The 11156-nt window shown below is 38.9% G+C and overlaps 1 protein-coding gene across 1 annotated transcript; it reads right to left on the bottom strand.

Annotated features, from left to right (window-relative positions):
- LOC103140887 (metalloreductase STEAP4-like) lies at nt 1-7658 on the bottom strand. Its single transcript, XM_007556243.2, has 9 exons — nt 5033-7658; nt 4868-4938; nt 4688-4775; nt 3556-3834; nt 3350-3444; nt 3150-3260; nt 2688-2730; nt 2430-2594; nt 1-507 (listed from the first exon to the last, which is right to left on the bottom strand). The coding sequence occupies exons 1-9, from the start codon at nt 5135-5137 to the stop codon at nt 250-252; spliced, it is 1215 nt and encodes a 404-aa protein (XP_007556305.1). The 5' UTR covers nt 5138-7658; the 3' UTR covers nt 1-249.
- Nucleotides 7659-11156: the final 3498 nt, after the last annotated feature.

The raw sequence follows: 11156 nt of genomic DNA, 5'->3' as shown, positions 1-11156 counted from the left end.
TTATTTTTTATTGTTTGCTTCCATAGCATTGGTTATATAAAAATATTCCTTAATAATTGATTTAAAAAAATACTTACAAAACTCAAAGTGAAGGTGTTCAAACTGTGAATGTAAATATGGTAACACTTAGCACAGGCTCTTTTACTGTTGTGCACTATTTTGTTCTGCATTAAAACTGAAGTGGTTGAATTAGAGTGCTCTCGGAAGACAATATGTTTCTGCCTGAGTCTGTGACAGTTTGTGACAGTCCTACGCTAACAGTGACTTCTTGCTGTCTTTCTCAGGACCCGTCCTCTCCCAGCCCTGCCGAATGCGGCTGAGGCTTTTATCCACACAAGGCAGAAGAAGCAGCAGCTTGAACACCAGCACCAGGGAGGGCACCACCAGGCAGAGCATGTAGCCTGGAGGAGTGTACCATTTGTACTGGGAGACGTACAGAAATCTGTCCCAACCATACAGGTAGGTGTGAAAGGTGCAGAAGAACAATGTCAGGTATCCCAACTTGGACTGGAAAACAGAAAAACAAAGAAAGGTCATCATCTTGGTACAGATCTACTGGACCCTCAACAGTTATTGGTAAAGTAATGGATTCCACCTTAAATGTTTTTTTTATTATTATTCAAGTTGTTTAAACTCAGACTGAGGAATTTAGGAAAAATTACACCAAATATTTAATTTAAATACGTTTAGTCAATATGGATTTACTCAAGGAGATGTAGTAGCTATGTGCAAAGGTTGACTTTGTGTGTGGTGAGATTTGTTGTGCTGATCTAACTGTATGTTTTAATTTTTTTTGCATTTTTAGTTTTCTAAAAGACATCCCACTCTCTTCTACAGATATCTTGACAGTGAGCATTACATTTTTTTTTCTACCTCTCTTACCATCCTGCTTACTGGGTGATGATGATAAACTTGATTTCTCATCCAGCCTACTAGGAAGTGGCTAAAAGAAATGAACGTTTATTTCACCTGAGTAGAAGGAAGTCAGACATTACTAATTAAATGTATCTAAAAACTGTGATCAATTAGAAATACAATTGTTTTCAACAGGAACTGCAATGAGTATTACTTTTAACGGTGCTGTGACTGTGTTAATCAATAATTTTATAAATGTTGTTGTATATTTTAATGTTTTCAGCCTCATTGACTCACTTGAACTCCCCCACAGCTTCTCAGTGTCCCGGGTTAAGGAATCGAAAGTAACAAGGTGACCTTTGCTGAGACATATGCACCAACATGTCTGAGTTTTATAGAGGTAATCCCAGAAATGTCCCTGGAGATTTACATGAAGTACGATCTGCACAAAGAAAAATTTAGGACTGTAGCTCAGCATAATGTGTGCTCCTAAATTACATTTGATGAATAACTTAACATTTAGAGCCGCTCTAATTTGGACTGGAGATAAGGAGTAGGGTGGAGTGAGAAAATGAGCTTGATCTGACCCAGATACATTTATGAATGAGTTCATTTCCTGCCGTGTGATTGTGCTTACTCTCACTGGTCAACAGGAGGAAAAAAGATAAACATCAAACAGGAGAATTAGAAAAGGAGAAAGGAAAATATTCACTGAATTTCCTCCAACAGGAAGTTAGAAACCATTTTCCATCTGAGCTGAAGCACAGAGTCGTCTTCATCAGTCACGGCTTGAACGTTAGTCGAGGCTCTTTTTCTGGGATGTGCATCCATATTCCTTTTTTTTTTTTTTGGATCAGTATCCTGTCTTTGAATTTCTATATCAGATGAACAACTGAACTAAAAATTTGAAATATCTCCTTACAGGTGGGCACAAAGTAAGCAAGCATATTTTTAGCATTTCTGCACTGAATGAAAAGTTCTTTGGATTACATTCAACTCGCCTTCAAATAATTTGAGACCAAGAGGGAAAGTTTATGAATGCAACACACTCAAAACATGTAATAACCAAGATCTGGGGGCATCTGGCACTAGTTTCTAGTACAACTTCTTCTTAGTTGTGTCATTTAAGGTGTGTAATTGTTTGGTACTTTTCATATATAGTGTCTTATATGTTATCCAAAAAGCGAAGCTTCCATATCAAATGTAAAACAGATGATTCAAAGTTACTGTTGCGTGAAAAAAAAAAATTGTCAGAAATATTTCCAATCTTTAAAACTAATCTTAATAATAGATGAAAAAATAACAAAAGTTATTTTTTCATCAAGTGAGAACTTAATACAAAAATTAAGTTTTCACTTGATAATTTCATTTACTGAGGAAAAGAAGTCATCCAAATCAACCTGGCATTGTGTGAAAAGTAATTCCCCCTTTGCTCATTATTTGCTCAAGCTAAATATTAATACACACATAGTTTAGGTAAAACCTAGTGTCCACGTTTGATTGTGGTCGAAGACACTGAATCCCATTGAGAAAAACCTGTGCAGTATAAGTAAGATAAACATAGAAGTTTTCACCTGAATGAAGCTGAACTCTCTCCAGCTGAGAGCGTTGCTGACAGAAGGGAGGGAGGAAATTCCCAAAAGGAGATACAGGCCAAATCCCAGAGCCCCTATGGAGTAGTACGAGTCAGTTCTCCAGGCCATGGTTGTGTCAAATGGAGATGTCTTGTTATTCTTGATCTGAAAGTGAAACAAAATTAAAAAAATTAAAAAATTAAAAATCCATCCATCCATTTTCTTTACACTCCACTGGTAAAACCATAAGTCTTTTACTTGTGAGATGGTACTTCCTGCAAGTCTGAATCTTACATAATACCTGGGAACAAAAGACACATTATTTAGAACAAAACATTTCAAATTAGAAAAAAAGGCACTTTCTATCTTTCAAGGATACAATTTATCTGAACACATTGTGAGAAGAATAAATGATTTTTGTCACAATAATATGTCAGTCTGTTGAATATTACCCAGATGGAGTTATAATACTTTTTATTGTTTATTAACAATTTCTTCTAAGTTGAGTACACATTAAAAGAGATCTAAAGTTGACTAACGATGCTTTGTATAAAAAAAGTGGCTGATATTTGGAGTTGCTATGGAAACACCTAAAAGATTTAGGTTAGACATAGAGATATAGATATAGATTGTCATACCTCTCGAAGTAGAAAGCAATGAAAAGTTTTTTCAATTAGAGGAACTTTCCCAATAGGGATATTTGTATGGATCATTACCTACCTTATAGGTATGATCAGAGTGTAGAGCACATGCAGGGAAGCAAGGGCCAGCGCTATCAGACCTAGTTGTTTCCTGCACAACATCCAGCGATCCAACCAGTCAGGAAAACGCCTAAAAACAAACATTTTGTATCCTATTAAACATGCTTTCTACTGCATATCTTTAGAGAGTTTGCATGTTGTTCAGCATCCTTTCCTTACTTGTATTTTGTTCCTCTGTAGAGCTGAAAGAAGCCAGCTATGACTCCAGGCAGATAACAGAGAGACAGCAAGATGAGAGATACGCTCGGAAACACCTGGAAAAGAAGAAAAATGAAAACGTTCTAGTTCAAGCTCAGTAGTTTTAAAGAAAACATACTATTTGTAAAAAAAAAAAAAAAAAACATAAATAAATAATCTCTGTTCACCTTGTTAGCCAGGGACATCATGATTCTGAAGGAGATGTCTTTGCCCTCGTTAACATACGCATAGATGACATCTCTGGTGAGAAGATAGAAGAAGAAGAAGGCAGTGAGGCCAACGGTGAGACGCATGGGCAGCCTCCACTCGGGGAACAGCTGCAGGGGGAAGTCCTCCAGCTCTCTGGCTGCAGACAGAGACCCTCTATCCTGAACAGTGAAGCCCAGTTTGGTGGAAATCACTGCCACTGCCTGCTTAGCCTCAGGATTGTTTCCACACAGGTACACCTGGAGCATGAAAAGGTTCTTACAACTCAAAAAAAAAAAAAAATCTCCTGTGTGAGAAGCATGGTGCTCAGCTATGTTAATGCAATATTTATGTACCTTTTCCATGTGTACACACATTGATGAAAGGATGTGTTTGACTCTAGAGGAATGAATATGAAAGTGAACAAAGACGGCGTGGCTTCTTTCATGAAATACTAAATTTAGGCGAGGAAAGCAGGTATCAAGCAGCAGCGCTCGGTTAACACCTTGTGATGTTGCTGATGGTGCTCCAAATACAGAGCGCCACAATGCATAAACATGCACACACTTGTGGGTTGTTTTTTTTTACCATCCTCTGAGACCTAACAAACAGATCAAAACAAAGCAGGAAAAAAAAAACACATGTGCTGCAGCTTTGCACTACAGAGAGAGAGCAAAACATGTGATGTTGAGCTTAGATCTGAGAAATGATGGAGTTCACTGATTCAAAGACACGTCACAGGTGGCTTTCGAAGCAAAGACATTAGGTTGACTACCTAAATTTACATTCTTTTCCTTAAATGTGGTCTGATGAATGCTTCAAAGTGTGTGATTATGATTTAGACTGAAGTTCTTCCCGTCTTGAGTAGCACCCACTGTGCAAACACATCAGAGAACTAGAAAAAAAAAAAAAAAAACCTTGTTTTTCCTCTGATGGAATGAGAAATCTGTCAAACAAACAAGCCCCCTAAAACTGAAATAAAAGATCACACCAGAAAAAGAGAAATACTGCATTTTTGATGAGGAGGAGAAGAAAAAGACTGAGTCTATTTTTTATTTATTTATTTTTTTTTTTCCACAGAGAAACTTGTTAGTGTCACAACAGATCCAGTACCTGTCTGTTGGCATCTGAAGGTCCGTTCTGAAGAGCCCAGGCTGACAAGGTGTTAAATGCTTTCACCACATGGGCCCCGGGGATTAACCTGGGCAGTGAATAACAAACTTTAGCTTCATGCTCTGCCGGCCACAGAAGGCTCTAACCGCATCCGTAAGACACCAACTAATCTCTACTTACCTCTGCAGATACTCAGCGTTGGCCTCTGGGTACATATTCTTCTCGAGGTTGTTGCTAACGTCCACGAGCACCTTGCGGCGAATAAAAACCGGGAAAACGGTTCAGAAGTCAGAAAATAAACAACGCGAATGACGCACAACGTTATGCGATTGCACAGTGAGGTACCTTCCCGTTGAGTTGAGGTGCTAGTGTCTCCAGGAAGTCGTAATGTTCTCTGTGAACACAAACAAAGACCAAACTGGCTGACTGCGCCGCCGCTTCGTGGCTCATCACCTGCACAGGTTAGACACACAAACACAAGACGGCCGTCATGCACAAAAGTTGCATGTGCAGAGGAGCAAGTGGTGCTGCTGTTGCTTTCGTGGGTGTCATTCATCTGAAGTAAATTAACTGAGTTGCTCAAACTCATGGATCTTTGCGTGAAATATAAACTTCTCAAAAGAGCGGCGCCCGGGTGGATATTTGACAACGCCATGAATAACTGCTGGAAGTTGCAGAGCTGTGAAAAAGGGTTTTCCTCCTTGCAGATTTCTTTTGCTTTTGCTTTTTTTGTTACACTTGAATATTGATCATACATATTAAATCACACAATAACTTTTTGTTAATGTGAAAAGCCTCACCCTTTGTTGTTGAATCATTAACTGTGATTAACCAAATTGGCTGGAAAAATGCTTTCAGTTTCATGAGCCCGTCCCCGGAGACCGTTCCGAATCTTCCCAGGCTTTGCAACAACTTGTTTATGGGGCTGTGTCCCATCATACAGATAACTCTTGGTGTCCTTGAAGAATATAGCAAAACATTTTGCCTTGGGACTGATCAACTAAGGAAAGCTACAGATTCTTGCACAACAAATAGATGGTTGACACCTGGAGTTGAAGAGGACCACACATGGAAAGTGTGAATGTGGAACAACCTCTCTAAGGTGATGGGGAATACCAAATATGGTATTTTGGCTTGTAATCCTTTAAAATCGACTGTGTCTGGATCATTTTCTACAATTTAACTAAGATTTCCTCATGATTTGTTTGTTCTGACTTAGGCTGCAATTTGAAATAAATCCAACTGAAGTCCTCCCTGCAGAGCTTTTGTACCTGAAGAAGCATCATCACACCAGGATCTCGAAGATGGCCACTGACATATTCATCAGACTCCAGTATAGACATTGTTCTCTTAACAATAAGAGAAAATCAATTTGTCCACTTCATTGTTGTGCAAATTTCTTTCCTGTGTGATTTCAACATTTTCATGGTCAAAATGGCTGAACTTATATAATGTAATAATGAACTTATGTATTATGAGTAGCACATGAGGCAGTATGCTGTGTCTTACCTCCGGTGACGTGTCACAGAGTGAATTAAACGGTTGGCACCTACCTTTTACTGTATCTCTTTATATCGCAATATATGTTTGATTACACATGTATTATACATGCTGATGTTCCACAATTTAATATATTTAATAGCTGTATGTGACATATTTAGTCTGGTCAGCCACAAATGTGCTGCATGAATCTGTAGGTAAAGGGAACTTGATATACAAATAAAGGTAAGATCATACACAACTTTCAATTTTAGTAAAAAGAAAGAAAGTTTAGCCAAAGAAAACATTTAATTATTGCACATAATTGTACAAAAAGCATCATAATTAAAAGTCTTCTGTCCAGAGTAGTCAGTGCCTCACCAGTCAGACATCTCGTTACTGGGACTCGCATGCACAGAATATGAACACGCAATATTTATTTTCGTAAGCTCGCTGCATTGGTGGAAATAAATAAGGATGCTACACATTGCAGCATGTGTGTGTCCACCCTGAAGTTGTTGTGCAATCAGAGCCAACAAAATTATGACTAACTCATTAGTGCGTCTGCATTAATATTTGTAAATACTGTTGTGGCAGTGGAGTGTTAAAGTGAGTGAAAGGAAAGAGATCAAACAGCGCAGGCAGTCAACACATCTCCATGCTTGTTTGAGCCTTTGTTTGCAATTAGTCTGGCCACTTCCTGCCTTCTTTGGGTCAAAATGATGAGTCTGTCAAATGCAGTGACACACAGGTTTGATGAAATGTGGTACACCAGTCAGACTGAGGTCACTTTGAAAGACATCAAACATCTGGCTAAGGAGCCCACGTGACAACAGCCTGTCTCTGATTGATAGACAAATTTGATTTATGCTGTTCAGCCTGCCATTAAAATATCAGATATATGTGTGACGGTTTCCTTTCTAGGCTGAGAAAAACAAGAAACTGAAAAGGAAGACTTAGCATTTACTGTGACAGAATTTTATGAAAACAATTGGAAACAAATTACATTCTCAGCACACCAGAATGTGTCGAGTTTAAATGATTTTGTTCACATGTAACAAAAAAGATGAGAACAGTCTGCACCACACTGCACCCGTGCATCATCTGTGCTAACGCCTGTCTGCACACAACCAATCAGTAACTTTCTTTAGTCAATGAAAAGACAGAAGAGACTTTGCACTTTAAATTTTACCCTCTGCACCTTGCATTTACAAAAGACAATTGCAACAATTGTGAGATGTTATGCAACATTGGGAAAGAACACTTTATTCCCAGCAGCCTGCCCAGATGTTTTGGTTCTTTCCGATTTTACAAAATGTCTGCTGTAAATAGATCATATATAGATGGTGAAAATCAGTGCAAGGTGGGATTTTTAGATATTTGCACATTTTAAAAATGCAACGGTTTTTCTTTTTTTCAGCTGTCAAAAAGTCAAGTATGAATGAATCAAAGCTCTGAACATGTTCACATTTGAAAAGTAGGTGCAGCTCTGTTGTTCAGACAAAAATGGGTTTGCATGTCATCCCTGGCTGTGGATCAGTGACACTGAGCTCTTCAAAAACATACAATCAAACCAAATTCCAGGTCACAGTATGCAAACACAGCGTGCTGGGGCACTTGCAGCTGCCCTTCCTCTCTGTGTAGTTTCAGTTCGACATGAAATCCACATGGCCTGCCCCAAGCTCATAATTACTTTGGCAAGAGGGCAAAACAAATAGCACACTTTTTTCTTTTTTCTTTTTTTATTAGCAAGAGGCTATTTGTGGCGCACTTGGAGCGAAAGAACCCAGTCCTATAATCAGCCACTGATGCATTGGTCAGCAGAGGTGCTCACTGAATCATGGAGTTTGCAGGAAAACCCACCAATTACAATCTAATCTGCACTCTTATGTTGCCCTCTATGAGTAATTAATGTTCTTGGTGCTGTAACTCAAGTTGGCCTTTGCCCGTAAACCCTTCTTTTGCTCCCAGAGGATGAGAATAGCTCTGGTGTTCCAAGCCGAGGTGAACCACAGATCTCGTGGATCTGTCCTAAACTGTAATTACGCCTTGTGCTCTGTTGCCTTACTCAGTGGCCAGTAAACATTTGTGCAACCTCATGTGTGGAAAAAAAACACAAAACATATTAGTGCATTTGGTGGAAGTTAAAACACATGTTGACAAAGTCATAAGGCTTCATTATGAATATTTCTTCTCCTCAGTAATGGCTGGGATTGAAGTCCAAAGGCAAAAAATGTGGAAAAACGTGACACAAAGCAAACACAAGGAGGCCAAGCAAGCTCCCAGGAGCTGTAGAGGAGTAATGACACTGTGAATGAACACTCAACTTGGGCATCAATTCATAATACAAAGTCCACATGGAGATAAGGTAGTGATAGCTAATCTTCATCTGCATTCTGTCTTCACAGAGAGAAAACATTTCTGATGATTTAGGAAAACAATTTGGGAGTAGTAGCTTGTAGATCTTATAAACGGCACCGTAGCCAGGGATTTGAAAGGACTCTGTGGAAACTTTTGTCTGCTTCTGACACAAATGCGCTCGTGTGTGTGCCAACACTCCAAGAAGGAACAATAATTGTTTTAGTTCAAACCCACGACTCATTAGAAATCATCTGATGTACTGATATGCAGTCATAACTAATCTGAAACATTTTGCTTGTTAACTGTAAACAGATGTTCTGGCTGCTGGTGATGGTGTCGAATCTTTGGAATGAACTAAGTTCTGTCCTTGTCTCTAAGTTGTAGATTTATCATTTCCTTGACCCCAAGTGTCCAATCATTTCCTTTTCTTAGGGCCAAAAGTGTTTCCAACAAACTCTTTAATGAAAATTAAGAGTGCTCACTTCATTCTTTTCTGTGTGGTACCAATGCAAGACCACATTTCCCACCAGTATTGTCCCATTTTAAAGGTGTTTTTGACAAAAAAACAAATCCATTTATTTTTGTAGATGTGTTTTGTTGTCGCATGCAATGTTGTCATCCATATAACTACATAACTGCGCTTTTCTGTTTGATATAAACATAGCTACAAAGGTTCTGTTTGTTTCAGTAGTCGGCTCTGATATTGGCTCTTTAGTGAACGATAACTTTTTTTTGTTTGCTTTGTTTTTAACAGTAGTGAAATAGATCATTATTTTCCTTACACAAAAGGTTCACCAGTCTCCATTTTAAATACACCTCACAAAACTAACAAAAACCACAAAAAGACTTATTATATCAATAAAGAAGAAGAAAAGCACACGGACTGTGTTGCTTGAAATAAATCAGGCTGGTCTGGTTTATGGTACAATGACTTTTTCTCCCCCCCCCACATAGCGTAAACATACAGTCATGACCTAAAGTTCCTTGCCTTATGAAGCCAATCACAAGATCAACCAGAAAAAAACACTTTCAGGCCTGAACAAAAATGATACATTGCAGCAAGCACAACAGCTGCATGGCAGTACTCTAAACAATCTGGCCTGAAACAGCGTGGGATTTCTTATGATTATCAAAACAAAAGTGAGAGGAGGCAGCAATCAAATATCAAATGTCAAGTATGGAAACAGACCTTCTCAGGCCAGGGTGATGATTGGACTGTCCAGTTTTCCCAGGCACAAGCCATTACCCTGATTGGCTTCACACGGCTCTGTGTCTGGTTGTATAAGCAAGATGCATGAAAGCTACAAAGTAGATGCTAATGCATTCTGGTGCATGAAATGAGGCTTACAGTAAAGTCCTGTTTTCTATGTATCTTTGACCTGTACACCAACACAAAAATTGATTATCATTCATTATCATGTTTCAGTAACACCTTTTAGGAGGTAGGACTTATTTTTGCTGTAAGACAGAATCCCATCTCAGCTGTTTCTTCTAAATTTTAAATCTGTTTTGTGCATTCCTAGATATACGGTGTATCAGTTTCTCCCATGGTTCCACTTTTGTCTTCCAAAAGTATAAATCCTCCATTCACATTTTGTCACATTTACAAAAATAAATTTAAATCTGGTTTTGGAGATTTTATTTGAAAACCTAGCAGGAAGTAGAGCTTAATCGTGGAGTAAAACAAAAATGACAAATACTTTTTGAAAATGTTAAAAAGAAAAGGTCTCTTTGCACTTGTTCTCTATACTTGAATACCGTTCAACAGAATCAAGTAATGGAGATCCACAGCTCTGGTGGGAAGATTCCTTGATAGGACAACTGTTAATAATGCACTTCCCAAATCTTGTCTTTATTCAAAAGGGTCAAGAAGAAAGCCGTCATTGACTAAACGCCATAAGAAGTCTTTGAATTTTCCCACATGATATGTATTGCTGTGCCAACCCTGGTACTCAGGGCACACTGTTCTCCTCGGAACATCATCACAACAATGTTTTTCCAGCCTGTCTTGTGACGCCGTTTACAACCTTCATAGGAATATTGTTGTTTATATGATAAGCTCAGCGGACGTGCATTTCTACCAGGCGTTTCCTAATTGCAGTTGTTGCTAATCTGGTGGGGAGGGGGAAGCTGTGGGGCGGGAACTTGGCTTGGAGACTGAAGCTCCAAGGTGGAGCTTTGGGTAAATATGTGGTGCACTGCAGGAGCATGGGTGTCATAACCCACTGTATGTCAAGCAAGATTTTTAAGGAAAAAATTCTATGCCACTAAAAAACTAGTCCAATCCAATTGACCTTTGCAAACACATAAATGCATAAATTGTGTTTTATTTCCTCATTAAATTATAATTCTTACGCTAATAATCAGTTGTTCAGTTTGTTAGGACCCTATGTGTTGTATTCTCGTTCTCTCTCCCTCTTTCTCTCCACAGGCTTAACATGCCTGCTGTTTTTGGGTTCTTTTCCCCTTACGGTGCTGAATGTCCTCGTACGAACCTCCTCAGCGCTCATGTTAGGTCATGCTTTGCTTTCTGGGCCATAAGCCAGCGCAGCCAGAAAGGCCACGTCTAAAGTCATTTCTTTTGGCAGGAGCACAACAAGATCAGGCTGAAAAACAAACAAGTAACACG

Source organism: Poecilia formosa, unplaced genomic scaffold (assembly GCF_000485575.1).
Source record: "Poecilia formosa unplaced genomic scaffold, Poecilia_formosa-5.1.2 Scaffold77, whole genome shotgun sequence".
In the NCBI taxonomy this organism is placed as follows: Eukaryota; Metazoa; Chordata; class Actinopteri; order Cyprinodontiformes; family Poeciliidae; genus Poecilia; species Poecilia formosa.
The sequence above is the reverse complement of the archived record's forward strand: the minus strand, read 5'-3'. Positions and strand labels throughout refer to the sequence as shown.

Bases quoted from the DNA above. Each gene is read 5' to 3' on its own strand.
- LOC103140887 (XM_007556243.2), bottom strand. From the start codon at position 5,137: ATGAGCCACGAAGCGGCGGCGCAGTCAGCCAGTTTGGTCTTTGTTTGT. The intron at 3,261-3,349 runs GTAAGGAAAGGA...GTTTGTTTTTAG, and splicing joins TACAGAGGAACAAAATACAA to GCGTTTTCCTGACTGGTTGG. The intron at 2,731-3,149 runs GTAGGTAATGAT...TTTTGTTCCCAG, and splicing joins ACTCTGATCATACCTATAAG to GTATTATGTAAGATTCAGAC.